At 39.9% G+C, this 21,457-nt stretch overlaps 6 protein-coding genes across 6 annotated transcripts; 2 read left to right on the top strand and 4 right to left on the bottom strand.

The window, feature by feature from the left end:
- Positions 1-4,399: 4,399 nt before the first annotated feature.
- Positions 4,400-6,011, bottom strand: AOL_s00117g77 (uncharacterized protein; the record flags this gene model as incomplete). The annotated part of the gene is made up of 3 exons (XM_011127240.1): positions 4,400-4,760; positions 4,891-5,729; positions 5,832-6,011. The coding sequence occupies 3 exons, from the start codon at positions 6,009-6,011 to the stop codon at positions 4,400-4,402; spliced, it is 1,380 nt and encodes a 459-aa protein (XP_011125542.1).
- A 5,442-nt stretch (positions 6,012-11,453) lies between these two features.
- AOL_s00117g76 (uncharacterized protein) lies at positions 11,454-12,102 on the top strand (the record flags this gene model as incomplete). Its single annotated transcript, XM_011127239.1, has 2 exons — positions 11,454-11,667; positions 11,744-12,102. The coding sequence occupies 2 exons, from the start codon at positions 11,454-11,456 to the stop codon at positions 12,100-12,102; spliced, it is 573 nt and encodes a 190-aa protein (XP_011125541.1).
- A 666-nt stretch (positions 12,103-12,768) lies between these two features.
- Positions 12,769-13,373, top strand: AOL_s00117g75 (uncharacterized protein; the record flags this gene model as incomplete). The annotated part of the gene is made up of 2 exons (XM_011127238.1): positions 12,769-12,984; positions 13,074-13,373. 2 exons carry the CDS (start codon positions 12,769-12,771, stop codon positions 13,371-13,373), a joined length of 516 nt encoding a protein of 171 aa, XP_011125540.1.
- A 1,556-nt stretch (positions 13,374-14,929) lies between these two features.
- Positions 14,930-15,339, bottom strand: AOL_s00117g74 (uncharacterized protein; the record flags this gene model as incomplete). The annotated part of the gene is made up of 2 exons (XM_011127237.1): positions 14,930-15,022; positions 15,097-15,339. The coding sequence occupies 2 exons, from the start codon at positions 15,337-15,339 to the stop codon at positions 14,930-14,932; spliced, it is 336 nt and encodes a 111-aa protein (XP_011125539.1).
- A 1,069-nt stretch (positions 15,340-16,408) lies between these two features.
- On the bottom strand, positions 16,409-19,501 carry AOL_s00117g73 (uncharacterized protein; the record flags this gene model as incomplete). The annotated part of the gene is made up of 5 exons (XM_011127236.1): positions 16,409-16,684; positions 16,762-16,857; positions 16,925-18,236; positions 18,290-19,208; positions 19,270-19,501. 5 exons carry the CDS (start codon positions 19,499-19,501, stop codon positions 16,409-16,411), a joined length of 2,835 nt encoding a protein of 944 aa, XP_011125538.1.
- A 685-nt stretch (positions 19,502-20,186) lies between these two features.
- On the bottom strand, positions 20,187-20,587 carry AOL_s00117g72 (uncharacterized protein; the record flags this gene model as incomplete). The annotated part of the gene is made up of 3 exons (XM_011127235.1): positions 20,187-20,255; positions 20,330-20,416; positions 20,486-20,587. 3 exons carry the CDS (start codon positions 20,585-20,587, stop codon positions 20,187-20,189), a joined length of 258 nt encoding a protein of 85 aa, XP_011125537.1.
- Positions 20,588-21,457: the final 870 nt, after the last annotated feature.

Genomic DNA, 21,457 nt, shown 5'->3' with positions numbered 1-21,457 from the left:
GTGACACCAAAAAAATAACACCAACAAAACATAACTATAATATCCATAACAAAAAACTCCTATCAATAATTCAAACATTTAAAAAATAAGAACGATACCTAATAAATATCCACACTCAAATACACATCCTCACAAACCACAAAAACTTAAAATATTTCATAACCAAACAACACCTTAAACAAAAACAAATAAAATAAATAAAATTCCTATCTCAATTCAACTTCAAAATAACCTTCGTTCCCAAAAAAACCAACACCAAGACCAACACATTAACCAAAAGATCAAGAAACCTCCCTCAAAAAAAGAAGGATAAACACATAAAAAATCGAATTAAAATATTGCTACCACCTGAAAAAATCCAACAAATTAATATCATAACAACACAAAAAACCTAACAAGCAGCAACCCTTAAAAATTCCTACATCCAAGACATCATAAAAACCCTCAGAAAAAAAAACAAACAACATCCCAAAATTAAAATATCAAAAATGAAAAAAAAACAAAACAAACTCTACCATAATAACAAAAAAATAATACCCAATAATAAAAAAATCCACAAAGAAATCTTACAACAACACCATAACCACCCTACAACAGAACACCCAAGGAAAGCAAAAACACTAAAACTAATTCAAAAACAATATACATGAATAAAACTTCAAAAAAATGTTAATCATTATATCAACAACTACCACATCTACAAACAAACCAAAACACCCAAAAATACACCCCAAAAATTACTACAATCATTACAAATCACAGAAAAAAACTGGCAAAACATCTCTTTTAATTTAATCACCAAATTACCAAAATCCAATAAACACGATGTAATCCTTATCACCATAAATAAACTCTCCAAAATAATACATCTAACCCTGATAATAAAAAAACTTAACACCAAAAAATTAGCCGGACTATTCCTCAAAAACATATAGAAATTACACAAATTACCCAAAAAAGCCATTTCAAACAAAGAAAAAAACTTCCTAGACAAATTCTAAAATGAAGTTAATAATTGCTTAAGAATCTACTATTGACCCAACACTACCTATCATTTCTAGATTGACAGATAAATTGAACGAATTAATTTCATAATAAAACAATACCTTAAAACTTATGTTAATTATCAATAGGACAATTGGGTTAAATGACTACCCCTAGTTGAATATTCCTATAATAATAAGATATCCAATACCACTGGAATTTTTTTATTTGTTGTAAACTATGGATGGAACTCGGATATCTTTGAATTCTAAGAACTCAGAAAACTTTTTAGAAATTAAGAGGCTGCAGAGTTTATATAGTAAATGTCAGAATTATAAGAAATTTTGCGTATAAAAATCAACCGCATTGTATAGATATAACAAAAATAAGTAAATAAGCACAGACAGCCATCATTTAACTATAAGGAAGAAGACCATGTTTGGCTAGATATACAGAACATCAAAACAACACGATCCTGCCCAAAACTATTTAATAAAATAGAGGGTCCATTTCAGATCTTTAAGTCTGTAAAAAAAAGAGTATATAAGTTGAAGCTTCTTTTTTTAATGAGAATCTATTTCGTCTTTTATATTAACCTGCTGTATTTAGCACCAGATAACACTTTTTTTAGTTAAAATTATGAAAAACAATTTTTATCAATCACCGTTGACAACGAAGAAGAATACAAAGTCAAAAAAATTTTAGATTTGCAAATATATTATCGAAAACTTTAGTATTTTCTTTAGTAGAAAAATTAAAACAAATTTACTTGGTAATCAGCATTTGATATTATTTATGTTTAAAAACTATTTAATGATTTTTATAAATTTTATCTTGATTGATTTAGTCTTTCCACTTGATATACTCGATTTTACCTTATTATTCCAATATAACTTAGAAGAAATAAACAAATTAATCAAGATTCTTTAGTACTTAGATATTATCCAAAATTTATTTTTAGTATTAAATCTTTTTGATATTTAGATATTAGAATTTATTTATATTAGCTTGTATAACGAAATCTGGAGGTTGTAAATTGAGCTGGTTTAAGCCCAGAAAATTATAGGAAATTTCAATTTAACCATCAAGAATTTACTGGAGCAGGTAACCAATAATCAAATCCCCAACCCAAAAGAAAAAATCCAACCAAAAAATCCGCGTTCAAAATCATTAGAAATCCCAAAACCAAAAATACCAGAGATATTAGAGAAAAACTAAAAAAAATCCTTTAAAAAATCTTTAAAAACCTTTAAAAAACTAGAATTCCCAAAAACCAAGCGTAAAAGTAGCTATAGAGGATTCATACTATTTAAGATCAGCAAAAGATATTGACATAACAAAAAACTTATTATGATACTAAATCTTCAAACAAAGCATTGACAAAACATCAATGCTAAAAAAAAAAATTCTGTAATAAAGTAATCTCAGTATAATAAACTTTAAACAAAAATCCAAACAACCAGAGAAACCCTTAGAATAACCATAGGAAACATCCAAACAATATTATAATTAAAAAAAAACCACACAACGCAACACAAACCACAAATCCAAAATAAGAAAATATCCAGATTTAGATTTTGAAACTTACAGTACAAAATTATAGTTATTATTTAAATTCTAAGGGTTTTAAATAAAAAAGCTTTTGCTTTTTTAACAATTTTTAGAAAAAATACTTCGTTATACACATTTGTTTATTATATAGAATTATGTACTGTCCAATTTAGTACCCTATATCTTTAAATATCCAATTCAGATTTATCTCCTATCTAGTTTAATATTTTATATCCAATTATCCAGTTTATAGATTTATTTCTTGTTTAGTTCAATACTCTATATCTGATTGTCTAGTTTACAAACTTATCTCCTATCCAGTTCACTTTATTATTTCTTTTATCAATTATCTATTTAAACTGCTAAGTTCGCTATCATATATTTAAAAACTAAGTAACAATTTAAGTATCAATCTGTATTCACATTAGTACACTACTCTTACCTTGTAACATTTGTGTATTACCTTGATATCACGACTAGGCCGTATACGATTTCTTACAACTAAAATAATAAAGTTGTTAAGCAGCTAACCTTAAAAACATGGAAGAATTTAAACCAGAAGTCAATTAATTACTAAGTAAATTTAATATTAAACCAATTATGTGCCGTTATTACGGCTAGCAGATAAATAACAACTAGATAGTTATAAATGTGTTGTAGAAGTATTTGGTACCTATTTTGTTGTATTTTTTCATATATTGAATCCGAAGTTTATTTTGTCACCCACGTAGGTGTTTAGTCCATGTGGTCTTTTTGTGGTGGTCCGCCCTATGAGTGAGTACGGCGCGCCATATAAAATCCAACTTCAACGCGTATTAATATAATATGGAGTATAAATTTAAGTACAAGACTGCATATTAATATATCACCGGCGTTGTTGGCGTTAACATTTATTAACCTACCTGTCTACCTAGCTACCCACTCAGCTACCCACCTGCCTACCTACCCACTTGTCAACCCACCTAGCTACCGGCCTGGCTAGTTACTTAGGTATTTACCAATAGTTTTGGTAGCTGGGTGGGTAGGCAGAATATGGGTTTTCTTACGAGACTACTGGAAATCCGGTTACGGAAGAACAATTCTGTTTGGGGCGTCTCGGGCCGCTGTTGCTCGATACACATATCACCAGCCCGATCCTGGATGGGGACCATCTAAGCGAGTGGTTCGAGGCTATTCTCGAAAATACCGGCGCTATTGCCGTCCAGACGTACAGCATTGCTGAACATCTCTCAAGCTGGAGGTCAGTACAGAAAACTTATTGGGAGTTTGAGGATATTCTCAAGAAAGGGGGCATCGAGGTAATCAACGGCCCCTGTTCATCTCCCTCCGGCACCAAAATGCTCTGCGAAATGCTGGTGTATCAACGGGGAAAGGCTTTAAACAAGTTCGAGACCGCTAAGTCCTACAGCGGTTCCGAGGGTCGAGCGGCAGATGGTGAGTTTTATCGTCTTTTAGTAGGTTAATTATACCAAGCTATAAATAGTTGATTATAATCACAAGGAGTCCGAGTCTAGACATAGAAGTGTTTACACGGAGGTGAACTTAGACTAAATTTTTATGATAATTTAGCCGTATGGGTGTAAGCTTGCAGTCTTGACTTATCATTTAGCTCACAATTTCCCCTCGAAGGAAAACTCAGCTAGTCTGGAATAGAAAATATAAGATACGAATACATTCTACGCGTCTGGAAAATCTCATTACAAAGACGAGGGGTAGAAGGGAGCTATGCACTATGCACTCCAAGTTATACCGTTAGGTGTTCGAGAAAGGCGGGGAAAAGACTGTTGGCAGAGAAGGGGGGGGCGGTGGGTTATAATTCGTAAGACTTCTCCAGAAAACCGTCATGAGAATATTTAAAAATATTTCAGCGATCAGAATCACCGACTTGCGTCTCTTCCCAGTCTCTCTTTAAAAAACGGAGACTGGAACGCTCCCGAGATCGATCAGTCTCGGATGCCAAACGGCAGGAGCCCAAATCGATCAGTTTCACAATACCATTCGAAACGGCAAAGTTTTCCAATTTTATATCTCCGTGAACCCTCCCGCATGCATGCACTGCATCAATAGCCTTTCGTGCACGGCTCCAAAAACTTGAGTCTATATTTTCATCGGTCGCAGTCTCCCCACAATCCTCCAAAACCAGGAACTTGAGTGACCCTAAAGTAGTGCCTGCGGCATAAAGTGTTGGTATGTATTTTCCTTGAAGGGCTTCGAGATCGGTATAGCTAAAAAGTAGTATCATGATCAGAAGGGTTAGCACGCAGTGATATCTTTTAATACAATCTTAACAGCGTGCGAAAGGAGAACTCAATTAAAAGACGGGATTGGGAGGTGTTAGTGACAGGACGGCCTTACGCATTGATTTCTGCGTCGGCTGCTTCCAAATTTGAAGGCTGTGTTATGTCGTAGACTTTGAAAAACGCCTTTTTTTGGTATCTAAACCTTCTACGTTGCCGGGGAACTACCTCACCCGACATTACAGTCGCAATGTTTTTGCTAACAGGGCAGAGTAGACGTAGCTTCATATTGGCCCAAGGAACTTTAATATCTTCGTCCCACGTTCCCTCAACTTCCAAGTCATCCAGCACAAATGTGTGAATCCCGGGCGGCCCTCTTTCGACGGGAGAGTAGTGAAAGGTTTCTTCGGTAGCGGAGTAATGACATATATATGTCAACGCTGCGATAGGGCCTTCAATACCCCGCTGACTGTAAAGAAATGGGCGGGAAATCTGTAAACCGGTATCACCGGTTCTACGAAGCAAGTATAATACCTCGTAGTTACAAAGTCCACCGTGCATCAGGTTATTAAAGGTCATGTAGCCATATAACTGACTGATGGCCTTGACTACTTTATCACTTTGGTCCCCTCTTTTCCTATTAAAGTAGGTTATTATGTTCGTGGGCATCCTGAGGGCCCAGGGTGTTTTATATTCCATCAAAAATTTAGCTCGGGATCGATCTCTGGTTGTTTCGTCGTTGAAAGTGAAGAACACACGATCGGGATCACCTATGTTATTGGTAGCCCGGTGGTTCGTAAAGTCACATCTGATCGAGAAAACCTCTCTTAAAATTGCCAGAGTCGGATCCTCATACACGATACATCCAAGCGTGACAACTTCACTTTCATTCGCACATATCGATTTTGTATCGATCTTGTCTTCGATAACTTCCGCTGCCCGGAGAAAGCGTCGTGACTGAATTGTAGTCTACTGATTAGCCCAAATAATTTAAAAAGTTATAGAACATTGGGGCTTAAGCCAAAAAAGCGCTCGTCATACTAATAAAATAGAACTTACAAAGTGGTTCAAGTGTGGATCGAGCAGCTCCTTAATTTCCTCGTCAATTCCTAACCAAGGGGTCAAGTCGGCCAGGTACTCCCGCGGGTACGCAGGAACTGTTGTCTTGGTTGTCGAACGTTGTACAGTTTTTTGAATCTCCGGAGGAGTAACCCGCTCTAGAAACTGGGATAAATCCATTGCAGATTTGAAGATGACCCGAAGCTCGAGTCCTTCTTGTTTAAAGAAATTAAAATCTAGTGGTCTTAGAAATGGGCCGTGATATGCTTTAAATATATGAAATGAGTCTTGTTGGTGAGGCGAGCTCGGGTAGAAGTTAATTTCTTCATCCAGTAAACTTAGAGTAAATTAATTACATTTAGCAATACTATTAAATTACCGCGTGTACGTGCGCAACAGGGCTTCTCTTGAGTGGAAGTCGTACAAACCCCCGAAAACAACCAGCCTATAAACACAGCTTTAAAACCAAACTCAGGGCGTGACCTCTAGATTGGTCGCATTCTTTGACAGACGGACTATAAAATCGCCCGCTATTCGTCCACCAGAGCTCGGGACTGCCCTTTTTACCAATTACAACCCCTCGCGAAGCGATATCCTGATGCGCGTTATATAGCAAGGCTGATCCAATCAAGTGCTACACGGCCAATATCCATATGACTACCAGCCTCAAATTGTACCGTGCGCGTCCACCAATGAAATCGAAGAACTGAGTTAGTCTCGAGACCCTAGGGCCCTGACTAGACGATTCCGTGGTAAAGGGTCTTTGGACGCCTAGTTGACGAGAGGAGAACTGTCTATCCGAGTAACCACCGCAATCTTGAAACCTAAAGTGTATATCTAAAGTACTTCCTATACGATCGATCGGTTGATGCGCTCGATACTCGCAGGGACCGACAATCTGTGTCAGGTGCGAGCTCTCCCGCCCCGAAAATTATAATTCGTCATTTGCGATATAATTCAGGGCACAAAGAACTATTCGGCCGCCGGACCATTGAGTGACGCCTCAAAGATCATTTACCTTTACATCCCACTCTCCAGCTGAGGAAATCTCGAAAAGAAGACCCCCGATTAAGCCTGAGACTTATACTCACGATAAGATATATGGCGGGGAATGGGTTTGTAACCTGTCAGGATAGCTTTTGGCCTGAGATACCGGCATTTTTATTGGACATATGTAGCCAGTGGTATCTTTGCGGTATATTTCTGGGTACTAGATGAGTGTAGACCGACACCGTTCGAGTGATTTTGCATAATGATACAAAACCAAGCGAAAACGTACCGAAGTCGGATTAAATTTCATAATCGAGTATACCTGGTCTCGTTGAATATATACCCCGTTGGTTGCATTCCCGCTGAATCGGATATTCTGGTCTCCAGTTAATCGCTATACGTATAAAAATGAGTACATTACACATTTCGCGTCTCTCGTTCGGAGCCGTGTATTTAATACAGAGGGTGTAACTTGATCAACATTTGGTACCCACGAATATCAAGGTTACATAGTCCTAATTCTGGGTTCCTTGAAGTATCAAGCCTTCAAACCCTGCTAGCGGTCTCTTTCGAATATGAGCAGGGCATTGCTTATCCTAAAAGATCAAAGCCCACTACTATCAAAAATAGCTGTAGGAAAGAGAGAGGCGCTAGATCTGAGAAATCTAAACCAAATCAAACCACCCAAACCGGTGTGAGCCACGCCGTAGCAAATTTAAAGAATACACCAAACAGGAATCTTAAAGCAGAAACAAGATAGGAGTAGGAAGGAGAGAAACAATAATAACTTATAATATCGGTCACCATATATATGAACGGGGGCAAGTAACTTAGTAGTACCTCTCTCTAAAATATATTTATAGCTGGTTCCATACGCTAATTCCGATTACTGTACTCTCTACGAATATATCAAACTTTATGTTTAAGTGATAAGTGGAATTTTATTATTGTCCATGGTTGCCTTCATGATATCGAGGTTCCCATAGAGAATCCGCTACTGACAAACAAGAAATTGCCTCTTGTCTCTCTTCTCCTTCCGTATGTAGTATTATCTGCCGAGAGCAGCGACTTACAGACACGATAATATCCGTATAACGAGCCCCGAAAAAGTCTCAGATAACGGCGCCGTTTTCGGAGTGGTGAGAGTTATCGATTTTCGCCAGTCTAAGTTTCGTGATTAACCCACCTAGGGCTCCTTCGAGGTTTTAGTTTTAACATCTTTAAGTTTGAAAGGCTCGGGTAAGTCATCGACATCCTCCACCTCAATAATACCAGTAGTCAGCATCAGCTCAAGCCATTCCCACAACCAGTGATTACGCAAACCCGAATGCCATTTTTGAACCGAAATATTATTTTCTTTTTCGTATGCTACAGATTTTTTTGCGTGGGGCTGGGTACGAGACACGTATGCTACCATATTCCTGAGTATGTCAGACCGAGAATAAAGGGCCTCACATATTTTGAAAACATTAGACTCCATGCAAACATCAAAGATCATTGTTGATCTCCAAGCTGATTTTTTAGGATCTTTTCCGAGGGTACGATATAAACTGATCTCGTAAACCATACAACACACGGTCTAATATAAACTACCCGGTGCTTTGGCGGAGCTGCGCAGTACTTCTCTTTCGAGTCTGTCCAATAAAGCAAGCGGGCTTTGAAGGTTGCGATAAGATAATCTGGAAGAATAGGCGGTTTTCATAAATTGGGCACCGTCTTCTGTAATTCTGATGCCAGCCTTCCTGAACTCCGCCAGGTAGTCGGAAATGCATTTTAGGGCTATATCAGCTGTGGTAGCCTCGTTTGGATTTGCTTTCAAAATATTTATCGGTGTTCGCCCATAGATTTTTCGTTGTGTGCGTGTGGGTTTCTTAGAGAAATGAGCAAAGCAAAGGTCAATCAGGAAAATATTTAAATTATATTATGGTCACGTGAGGCGGTTCGAGTCCTTTAAAGTATCTAGCTCTTGTAGTTGAGAATAGAGTTGATTCCTGATGAGCTCCATCGCCGTGGGGGAGTCTAGTCTAGTTATGCTCCTAGACGTTCTGGGTTTTGAATATCGACTCTACATATTTATTTCTTTTGTTTTGTATAGTTTTTGAGGGTTGGTAATTCTTTTCTAGAATATTGGTTCAGGATTCGGTGTAAACTGGGATTGAGGCGGGAGCGCTAAAATATTGACGACTGAAATTGCGATTGTGCAGTTGGAACATGAAATAAATCTTATGATTTACATTTCAAAACCGGATGTAGACTAATCAACTTAGATCTGATCTGTGTACTCCCAATATTATATTAGGTTGGTTATCCTTTTGTGGTGGACACGGATTGGCTAATGATATCCTCCACATATAATAAATACAATAAATATTAATACGGGATCGAATAAAAAATGAACAAATATATGTCCACCACCGATCTTAGCCCGCCTGGATTTCAAATCTCAAGTATTCCTTCATACATCCAAGCTTTGCCGCTATATAAGTTTCCGGTCAAGTTTTATATGATTTCGATAACTACCTTGAGGTTTGGCTTGTGCGAACTTATTCCAACTGCTTACTTAATAATATAAATTAGCGGGCTAATTCAAGTAAATATACTAATAGGCTTTGTGCTTGAATACATGTAACCGTATGCATATTTGTACACTAGTGTATTGCTAGAGGACGAACGTTCAATTATGCGGTGCTTAATTACCTACGCTTGACCAATAAGATATATTGCTAACTATATTTCTGGTATATGAGTTTAGGCGGCCACCCGGGGCGAGTATAAGAGCCCAAATCATGTTCGTGTTTAGACATAAGTAAACATTGCCAGCGAAGTTAGCCAATTGCAAATCGATAGCGCCCGGAGCCCACCCACCTTGTCTTCGGTCAAGCAAGGGTTTCTACACGAACGCTAGACCCCTTCAAATTCGAAATACCGCAAGTACCAACAAATCTACAAGCCCAAATTTAAACGAGGTCTACATGGTTACAGGAAGCCCGTCAAAAGGGAAGGGAAAATATTGTTAGACAGCAACCGTCGATTATGAGCCTTAACTTGATTAGTCTCGTCCCCAGACGTCACAAAGGGCAGCACTTTGTTTGGAAATTGACCTATTAAAGTTATGGTTACACGGTAAGAATCAAACCCATACAGCTAACAGCTACGGTTTCGTGTTATCCGGTTTTTGAGACCAGATTTTCTAGTATCAAGGCTATTCATTATTTATATGCTTCATTTCACACCCATTCCTCGTGCAGCAAACTAGCTTCGGTTTTATTCCCATCTATAGAATGGGCGAGTCGATGCACTCCAATAGCCCTATCGATAATATATCCTGTAGATAGACCAGATAGCATCTATCCAAAAAGACCATCGGGCCTATGCATAGTATACATAAAACATGATGAAGCCAGAATTCTATAAAAAACCCCGCCGGTTTGGAACAGGTAATATATATGAACTGCCGGAGAAATTATAGTTCCTTCAGAAACTACCTCAAAAGCCCAAATTTAAAGTGCTCCTTAGATCTCACCGACTTTTACATGTATCATTATGAAAATTACCTAACTGGGTAATAGAATGAGTAGTTAGAACATCATTTTCTGTTGAAGCTGTGAATATTCGTTCTACAATCAAGTTTCGTATTCTTCAAGATATATTAAAAAAACCAGAGCTACACAGAACAAGCCGTCGAAGTTTGGAAGCTTTAGATTTGGTATTCTCACAGCGGTTGTACGTAGGTCTGTAGATCTTATGACATCCGCGGTTGAGTTTTACCACTCGCACAAATTTTCGCATTGCAGTATAAATGTAAAGTGAAGTATCGATACGCGTGTGCAATACTACTAGTAAAAGATTGTATTTACTCAGATGTATCCTGGATAACTACACTAAGCATGCTTATTTTATATACCTACATTGGTACTTATGTAGATTTTAGCCTTTAAAATCCATGAACCCATATATGATCATAGCATTCCCATTTGAGACTAATAAACTCGTTATCACCCCACGCAGGTCACGTGCCGTATTTTGTGGGCACGCCTATGGCTGGCCTAGGTTATATAGTAGCCTGGATGCCAATTCTAAGCTATGGCATACGTACTGAGCAAGCCCGCGCATGGCATGGCACGATACCAGGCATCTTGTTACACTCGTACCTTTACAATTAAGCTTAGCCGTAATATATACTTTAGATCGATATGTATCTTAACATAGGTAGTGCTTGGAATCTCGCTAGATGATGCATAATATGTGCTAGGAGGTCCCGGGAATTAATTCGAATTATCACCGAGGATTATCACTCGGAAGTATCGGACATACCGGATGGTTGGAAGGGGGGGGAATTATCTCCGCGATATGTACAAAAGACGTAGTCGGCGTTAAGCTCCAGGACGTCCAGCTTCTAGAACCACTGAGAAAGTTTCCCTAGAAGGCAATATAAACTATCTTGCAGCTCATATTGGGCTACATTAGCTCAACACGTGCACGCCCAAATTTAAAACACAAAACATCAATATCAATATCTCTACTATAGCTATCGACGAATACAATACAATCATTCCCACCTATTTAAACCCGTCCGGAAGAATCATGACTCGCCTACCCTTCAAGTTACTTGGATAAATTCAGCAGATAGAGATGGGATTAGAAATCTTAATTCCCGGTTCCAACAAGAAAAAATACTACAATCCTCCACGTCGTGCTCCCGAACACCTTTATAAATCCGGTCTCCGAACCATCCTTTTGATTGAGACATACCGTTCGGATCCTGAGTCTGGCTTGAAGGAATTCCATTACTCTGTTCATCCAAAGAGTCTCCCAATAGAGTTAAGAAGGCATGACATGGCTGGTAGTAAGTCGCTTGGGGAGATCTCTGCTATCATCAAACCTTAAGTTCGGTTTTAATACTGACACGGGATGAGCCATAGTTATCGTCGAGTACTATCGCCCACCTCCGGAGGACCCAAGACCCAAAGTCTACCTTATTGAAGATGAATTTGATACCTCGGTCCTCGGGGACCCCTATGAGATGAAGTATACCGCCGTCTATCCGGAGAGTTATAAGGGCCTCGTGCCTTATTACGTGGGGTGCGAGAGATTGGAGTCAGGCGAGTTTGATCGCCCACTAAAGGACAGGGCTTTGGAGGCTGGTGGGGGGTTAGGTGATTGTAGTGGGATCTCAAGCCAGGTTAATTATAAGCATGGGTGGTCTGAGCCTAGGCGTAGAATATATCACCGAGGGCCGCCCAAACTAAGCTCTCATGATGGTTTAGCTACACAGGTTTAAGCATACGGTCTTGCAAGTGGTCCTTTCGTGTAACCGGTTGACACCCGCTAGCACTCTTCAGTATCGATTGGTTGGGTAGTCATCCACACGGCCTCTAGAAATAGCAGTGGCGAGGAGAAAGCAGTCAATGGAGAAACCTTCATATCAAATGATGTACATATGTTTCCGTTTAAGAAGACTTTTTGCTAAAAGTATTGGGTTCTCAAATTGGCTAAAGCTTCGATACTTTATTAGCACGCCGGTTAATGTTCAATAGTAGAATTTTGGGAATAATCAGTCCCTTGTGAAGATATAATCTGTAAAGGTTCCGTTTAGTCAGCGGCGTTTATGATAGGGGTAGAGTATGAGGGATATATGTATAGGCGATGCTTTTAACAGTAAGATGACAATAGCTAGAGCTTTAAATATAACTAACTCCCGTAGTCTGGGAGTCGCTTCCTGGGGCTCACATAGCGTAGACAGTAGCAACCCAGTCTTAGCATAAGCCGGCTTAGCTGAGCTGAGCTGGCAACAGCCATTGAAGAAAGCAACCTCAGGAGAGTAGACAGTAGATAATGCTAGCTATCAAGCCCTCACACTCCCGCAAACTCACACTTCTTTATCTCCCTTTCGATCTATTTACATACACAAACTCTGCCTCAGATAACTCATCAACAGAAAGAAACCATGTCCAATCTCGCAAACCCGCACAGACGATATGTCTTCCCTCTGTTCTTCTGGCAAGGCAACAAACCAAACTTTCAAGACGACGGGGAAAAGCTTCGCGTGGCCCTGATTGCAAACAGGTCTTCCGACAATACTTGGTTAAGGTGGCTGGAGTCTAATATTCCTCGCGGACATCTGGGGATAAGATGGTACATTATCTCAAAAGTTTACGTTTTGGTAAGTAATATATTTCATCCCACTTATCTTCCGTTCTTCCAGTTTTCTGGTCATGGTGTATATATCCACAGCTGGCTAATACATACTAGCATTGCACACCAAGAGACCTAAAATTAACTAGAACCGATATCAACCTTTATGGTCCTGGTTCACACTTCCAAATCGAGAACTCATTCCGTCTCACAGGAACCATCACCTTAGACGTCCGTCTAACATTGCGGCCGGAGTTGAAATTCTTCATCAGTGTTCTAGACCCCATCTATAAGTTCATGATGGCGGTAATCCTTTACAAGTTTGCCAACGACAAAGGGGTGCAGATATGGTTAGCCGCTACCACGACTATTCTAGCTATGATAGTTTTCGTCTTCACGTTGCGAGAAGTATCATAACTTTTCACTCTCATATTCTTGTTTTAGACTAGAAAATATTAGATCAGAATTCACCATCTTGTCCACTATAATTACACTACGTATGCATGCGTTTCTCACAGGCAATAAGTCTGGTGGGCTACATTATTAGGATTTCAGTGGTTTCATAGGATAAACATAGTCTTATTCATATTATTGTACTGTTATAACGTGCTCGTAATGAGGCTAAAACATGACCAAGATTTTTTATATTCATTCGGGGCTTGTCTCTCTTTTTTTTTTTACAAACAGCAGTCTGGTAACTGTGTGGCATAAGGCAACATATCTTGTAGCTCTACTTATACTTACTTAGTACCCACACAAGTATACACCGGCGACACGCCTCAATTGAGCCACATGTGTGCCTGAACTCCTCTTTGGCTACTGGTCTACCTATTAACGATGCTCAGACGATGATAGGGTGTTCGATCAGATTCGATCAGAGATCTAGTGTCACTAGATTTATAGACCCCGTGGTCATTCTAATTTTGGGAATCGTCCACCGAGCCTCGAAGTTTATAACGTTATTACCTTCTTACTTGGCCATTTAGTCTCTGAAGCTCATTGGAAGTGTTTTCCTTGGAGGACTATTCTTAAAAATTGCCAGTATGTAGTATAATCAGAATCATATGGACTATAACTAGTACTATCATCGGCGGCTATACAATCCTCCCTATTCCATTCTATTCTCAATTGACAGCACCTCCAACTCGGTTTCTTTTACCCCTCCCCTTTGTGACTTTTGATTCATGACTTGATGCGAGATACATCGATATCGTTCCCGTCCTGATTTTCAAACACCAATTGTCAATTTACTTTCATAGTGTCATTATTTCTACCGCGATAGCTAAATTATAAACACCGGATATACAAGTTGCTGCAAACTTTCAAATTAATTAAATTTATACGGAAGTCTGTCTCATCAATCTTACTAGGAAATATATCCAAAGGCTTCACAAATCGACTTTGTCTGTAAATGCTCCCAAAAGACCTATAGGATCGGTAACTATAATGGTATATGCTGGGGCGTTGTTTTCCTTCGATTCCACGACCTCTATCATTAGCATTGCCTCTAATTACAATTCGCTATAGAAGCCCTTTCCGCATATGCGATGTGGCACAAAGCTAGTAAATATTTTGGCCTCGCCAGGGTAGTTAGGAACTGAAAGAGTTTGGTGATATCGATCGCTCCGACGCTTTTCACACTTAGGATTCCGTTATAAATAGAGGCTATGTAGGTAATATTAATAACTACCATAACTTGGCTAAGAGCATATAGGTATATAGAACATAAAAACGGGAAAATAGAGTCTATTGAAGATGTTTCCACTCGTACCCATATGGGAGGTAAAGGCGAGGGAGTTAAGCTTCCGGGAGCAGTATCATTCGAAAGAGCTTCCGTCTAGAAAGGAGATCTAGCCTCTCATGCTCGGAAAACTTTACTAGAATATTCCACCGGCTAAATTCGCTGCACCGATCCCCACCATCCATAAAAATATCCTTGAATAATAATTCTCTTTAGCTAGAGAATACTCCGGCTATTCAAGAAGAATCGCTAGTTTGCCCCAATTTTCGTGCGCGATCGTATCGTCGATGACCGAATTTAACCCCACGCGTAGGTCCTGGTCGATCTAATAATTCCGGTTCGTATGCTGCCTTAGTCGACGCTCCGCTCAACTGCAACCTAACCGGACAGTCTTCTTACGTCTTCGACCCGATGGACGGTAAAGACGACAAATCGAGATGTGCGAGCTTCGTATTGGCACAAAGGTTCCTCGAGAGATTCAGGAAAAGGATACACTTGGTAGTTTCCGTCGCCAAGATGTTCCTTAACAAGGGTGATGATGTCTCCAACTACTGCTTGGGCTCCTCGAGGATACATCTTCATAGCCTGTAAAGTTTCGCTTTCAAGACATAGCTTGAACAGATTCTGACTCTGCGAGTTCATTTTTGGTAGGTTTGGTATGGAAGTCTTTCTTGTTGTATATCAGTATGAGTCCCTTGTTAGAAATTCTTTGTATAGCAGCAAGTATATTAAGCGCTTGGGATCTTACAGGGAAAGGGGGAAGGCTGTTGACTTACAGATATATTTCAGGGTGCTAGTGGTGCGAGGTATTAATATTCTCTATATGTATAGCGAGAATCGAGATTGAGCAATAATCGATGAGTAGGATATATAGGTTGTCAAAGGTAGGTTGTCTTTATGATGGAAGTGATGGTGAAAAGGAAGGGAAGGGGCGAAGGGGGGTTCCCTTTATATAGTTAAGTAAATAGAAAGAAATATAATTCTAAAGATCAACCCATCATCACTGGTGCCAACTAGTAGTATTTATAATTTAAATTTCTTAAATGACCTCCGCAGGAATGCTCTTCTGGGTGCTGATCTACCGACTGCAAGCATGCAACCAAAAAAGGGACAAATAAAAACGGAAATATTAATAGCTGAACAATTGATCTCAGACATGACAACAGAAGCACGTTGTAGATTCCCATGTATTCTATATATAGACACTGTACCGGAAAGGTGTGTATTTAGAACACCTGCAATGCAATACCAACCATCATGACAAGAAATCTATCACCTTAATTGACTTACTTACTAGTAGGTGCTCGTACGTTTGCTACTAAATTGTTTACCTAATCAGTAGTACGTTTTGGGTAGTGAACTCTTTATCCGGTTAACAAACCAGTATCAACTATTTAATATTTAGCTAACTCGTCAAGTAAATACCTAGGTTATTAGCTGGAAGATAGCTCACTAGCCTCTAAGCGTGCTAATAGCTTTATAGGTAGTTTACTAGTTGAATGGATAGGTAGGTAGCTGGGTAGGCACGTCCGAAATCAAGCAAAGTATTACAACGGGGAATTATAACTTGATGATTTAGAATTACGGTTTTAACTTATGATATTCGGGTTTAAGTGTCACTGCAAGCCGGCTACAAGTTTCTAGTAATATCGATAATAGTAAAGGTAATATCTCCGTATGCATTTTAAATTACTTTCTTTTCCACCTCCCGCTAAGCAATCTCCTCCTCCTCCTCCTCCTCCTCCTCCTCCTCCTCCTCCTCCTCTTCATCCTTTTCTTGGTCTTCATCCTCGTCTTCATCTTCATCTCCATACTCGTCTTCATCTTCATCCTTCTTTTCGGTGGTCTCTTCCTTCGGAATCTCAGCGGGGATCTTTGAGATATCAATTGACGTCGTCTCTGGTAAGTCGCAAACTTCTATTTTATCTCCTTTTATAAAACCCGTCATTCCCTTTTGGGACCTTTTCCCTGTCTCGCCCTCGCAAATCTAAGGAATTTTTACAATAATTAGACCCTAAAGCTTCGGGGACAATACATAACCACTTGTGGATTGATAATACTAACCAGCTTCATCATATCGAAGTTTCCGACAAGAATCTCTGCAAATCTGGCGCGAGATACCGCGCAACATAGTCGGTTCTTTTTACACATAAAGCCAATCTATAGAAAACATTATATTAACATTTATGTTAAGAATCCCAAAGAATATGCTTTTGAAAGAACTTACTGTTTCACCTTTGTTCGAACGTACGAAAGAGATTATGACTATCTCCTTTTCTAATCCTTGATAGTCATCTATGCTTCGGACCTGTAGGCCTTGCGACTTCATATAAGCTAGTTCCTTGCCTAGGTGATATAGTTGGCCGGAATATCCTGTCAGAACTGCGATTTTGTTCGGCTTAATCCCACAGGCGACTAGTTCATATACAATGCGACAGACGCCTTTTTTTTTATCATGGTACGTATACTGTCCCATTCTTGACTCAGTCCCGGTGATATTACTCCAGATCACGTTTTTTTGTGAACCGGGGAAAATATGTGCTAAAACCCCACGTATATCAACCGATTCTGAAGAATACATGGTTGATTCCGCATTTTCGAGCTCCCGGTTGGGGTAAAACGCGGTTTTTGCCAGAGCGGAAACGTCGTCGGCCATACGGTGATTCATTTGAAGATTTGCTGTCGGCCAGTCTGATATTCTGAGTCTTTCAAATAAACTGGTGAGCATCTGACCGTTTCCAGAAATAGAATACGGTTTCAATTGTGCCTCATCTCCTATGAGCACGAATCTACCAATCGAATGGCGGAACATTAACCATGCTAAAAGCGAGTTTAGTTCTGTTGTTGCCGCCGCGTCGTCTAAGACTAGCATTTTTGGCGAAAAGTCTTTCCAGGAGCTTCTAGTCTGGTACATAAGGTTAATTGTGGTAAAGACTATAGTTTGTTCGCTCAATATTTCGGCTTTGAAATCGGTCCACGAAAGTTCCTCCGGTTTTCCTCCTTTGTCCTTGATTTTTGACTTCATGGTAAAAGGGTAAATTAGATCCGCAACATCACGGTTTCGTTCTTTCAGCGTCAGTGTAGCGAACTTTGATTGAAGAAATAAGATATTGAAATCAGCGGTATCCTGCCCTAGAATCTTGATGCAAGCGGTGAAGATATTCGCGACTGCAGTATTCTTCTCAGTGATAACGAGGATTGGGAGTCTCTGTGGCTGGTGCTTCATTGCGGCTACGATGGAGGAAGCCGCGGTTAACGTTTTCCCAGTACCAGCGGGACCGGATACTAGCACAATTTCCCCTGCATCTTTTTCCTCGTGGAGGATATGCTGAAATGCCGTTTTTTGGAACTTGTCGAGGTTTTTGAATATCGTGGAATTCTCAAGTTCGTTGTTGATAGTTTCGCCGATTTCGGTGGGACGGTTAGCCCACATCAAAGATTGGAAACTTATCAAAGTCTCTTCGTTTAGAGCATTCATCAACCCATTTATCGTAAATTCTTCTCGTCGCTTCCTCGTATCAGAGGCACGGGGAATCAGACTGAACGGAAATTAGTACATTCAACGCAACTGTTACAAGATCACTCAACTTACGTTAATTCTCCGGCGGACGACTTTTTTATCTCTCCGAAGTCTTCTTCCGAACTGTTGGATAGAGAAAGCTCAAGAAATCCTTTTTCATTGTATCTATCGACTTGTTTTGGATTTGCAAATGCTTGAATAGTTTTCCCACTAGGGAATTGGATCTTGAAACTTGGCCTGCCCTCAAGTTTATGGATTTCGTTCGTGTACATCTTACCCCGAGGGTAATAAACTTGTACGCTATTATCGCAGTTCAGAGCGAGTCCTATTCTACCCCCCAAACGCTCCTTAATAGCCGCAGCCTCCGCCTCAAATTCTTCCTTTATCGCTATCTCCCAGCACCTTTGATATACTAGTTGGGACCTCATAGGGACCGGAAGAACACCCCCGTAGATTTTCTTCTTGACTTCCTCCATTAATTGTCGTTTCCCACGCAAGACGTCCAAGAACCCCGCCGCCGTCCTTCGCAAGATCGGTGCTGGGCTGTCTAGATAGATTTGGATATTTGAGGACTTGAGGATAGTAGTGAATATCTTCGTCAGGTCCGGGTTTTGGGCTAACGCAATTGGCATCGTTTTTTCACATTTGTTCGGATCATAGTTAACCGTTACGACACATTGTTCCACATCGAAAAAGATGTCCTCGATTGCTTCGGGATAAATGTTGAAGCACATTACTGCGGCGTAGGGGTTTTCGTTAAAGGATCTGATCGCGAGATAGGCGGTAGCTGGTTGTGTGGGATCGATAGATTTGACGTAAGCGCAGCACATTCTAATACCACTAAGATCTGCGACATCTTCATAGATGTCATGGTATCTTAATGCTTTGATTTTGCATGGTCGAGGGATATTCTTTAAACGGAAGATTTTGTGAGCTTCAGTATCATTCTGAACTTCTGGTGCAGTGGATGCCGTGGGTTCCTGAATTTCTGCTGTTATATTATTTTCAGTCTTCTGTTTAATTGTCGACAGGTAAGTTTTTGGAGCTCTAACCATTTGGAGTTTCGAGTGGAGCTGCTTCTGGACTACTCCACTCTAGTTCCTCTGCTCCTGCGATGTCCCATCCTGGGTCAACTTTTCCACCCGTGGCCGATCTTTCATCAGCTTCGCCTTCTGTGTCCCATCCTTGATCCTCCTCTGTGTCATTGTTTTCCAAGGGAGGAGGGTCCTCAGCTGGGGGCGTTGGGAAGGTCGAAGATTGGCCCTTGCTTTCACGAGGCTCCATCTGTTGAACTGGCTATCGAGATGAAAGGATGTTGAAGAAAATGTGTGATAACCGAAGCAAGTCTAAATATCTAATGAGAACTCTAGCTGTGAAGTCGATAGTTTGGTTGTAAAGCTAGTCTTTTCGACGAAATCGAATGCGAATGAAGAGAGTACTGGAGATGGAAATGAAGAACGCGAGGATGCAGATTGTGGGGAAAGAAAAGAAAGAGACGGTTGGTGGTCCTATTTTCAAACTTCGGCCTTGCAACTCAGAAATCGGAATCAGACGATAAATTCCAGCATACAACACGCCGAAAGACAATTATCACATCCTGAAGAAGGCGAATGACCAAAACCATGGACATTATCGTTAGAACAAAATAACTTTCCTGGGAGGCATCCAATAAAGGGTCTACTGGCCCAGACGCATATGGATATATGCTGCTGTGTTTTGACAGTATTACTTTCGTAGATGTCGACACCAGCGCGAAGACGAGAGTAGAGTCAACGTTAATTCCATTTTTGCGCCAATATACATATTTCCTAGTATTAATACCCCTTGCTTTCCTTTAAAACTTCAATTTCCCACGATCCAAAAAGATAAAGATTTCCTATGCCAATACTTCCATCCCAAAACCCTACAACTATCATACCAACTGCCCTATAATTTCCCTCTCGAAGACCCAAAAAAGTTGTCAAAATCTTCAATTTCCAGTCTTCTTCGATGCGAAGAAGTAATAATAATCAAAAATCGCCATATCCGCAAGAAGAACCTAAACAATCCACCAAATCAAGTTAATAAAAACTCGAAAGTTAAAAACTATCAACAATATAGAAGAGTGCTTACCAATCCAGCAATAGTATACACTCTCTTCCTAGAGTACTCTGTTCCAAAGATCGTAAAAGTCTTTGGTGTGGGAGTTTGCAATGAAGACTGTGTAATTTTCGAGAACGCACGTTAGACCGGAAACTTTTAATGTGATCGAGGGTATAGGGAACATACAAATGTCCTCATCTCAGAGGGGGCAGCTTTTTCTGGGACGAAGCGTGAAGTAGACCACATCGTAGTGGGGCGGAAGGCAGTTCGGAGAAATTGGGCAATCATTTTTCCTGAATGAGATTTGAGGAGTTTGAGAATTCGAAAGTGGTTTTGAAGTGGAGTGTGGTATTTCCGAATTAGGTGCGTTGTCGATGTTCTGAATTGAATTGAATTGTCAAAGCAATATGAGGAATTGAATTGAATAGAAAACTGGTACTATTGTGTATTGATGCTGGTAAGAAAGAATAAATCGATTCTAGAGAGATTTGAGAGCATCTTTATAGTAAATTTGTGAATATACAATCGCAAAAAGTTGAAGTTGAAGCGTCGTTATTCAACCTTAGTTGTCGTAACATACCATAACGAAGCATAACGTTATAACGTTATGCGTCAACATCCCTGCCGTTATGTTCCGTTTCGGTTAGTCCCGACTCGATCCCCGTTTAGTCGATTTGGATTCGGATTTAATCTTGTCATACAGACGTTGCATTGCTTGCGCTTGAATATAATCTTTTAACAGCTTTTGGGCAGTTACGTATCTTATCGGAGCGGATTCTACTCGGTACCGGTAATTTGGGTCAGCTATGGACCCCGCGGAGACCCTGGATCCATGGGCTGGGCTGCACGCATTCGCATTTCCGTATGGCGCAATGTCGACGAAACCTATCTTCATTACATAACCTATATAATATACTATTAAACCATGGATCATTTAGATCTGTTACATTCGATCCCATATGTGTAGATATTATGAATCTGAGACGCCTAGGCCCGTCTTGCCAGGGTCGGTCTTAATTAACACAAAGCTGACTTTCCTTGTGAGATTTGTAAGTGATTTTATCTAGTTAGCTTAGATAGCTACAATAAACTACAATTAATTCTAACTGGCAAGTTTTATTTGATATTTTGACCATGTAGATAAATCTTGCAGCGTGA

The sequence above is a fragment of the Orbilia oligospora genome (genome assembly GCF_000225545.1).
Source record: "Orbilia oligospora ATCC 24927 unplaced genomic scaffold scaffold00117, whole genome shotgun sequence".
NCBI lineage: Eukaryota > Fungi > Ascomycota > Orbiliomycetes > Orbiliales > Orbiliaceae > Orbilia > Orbilia oligospora.
This window is presented reverse-complemented; position numbering and strand designations above follow the sequence as displayed.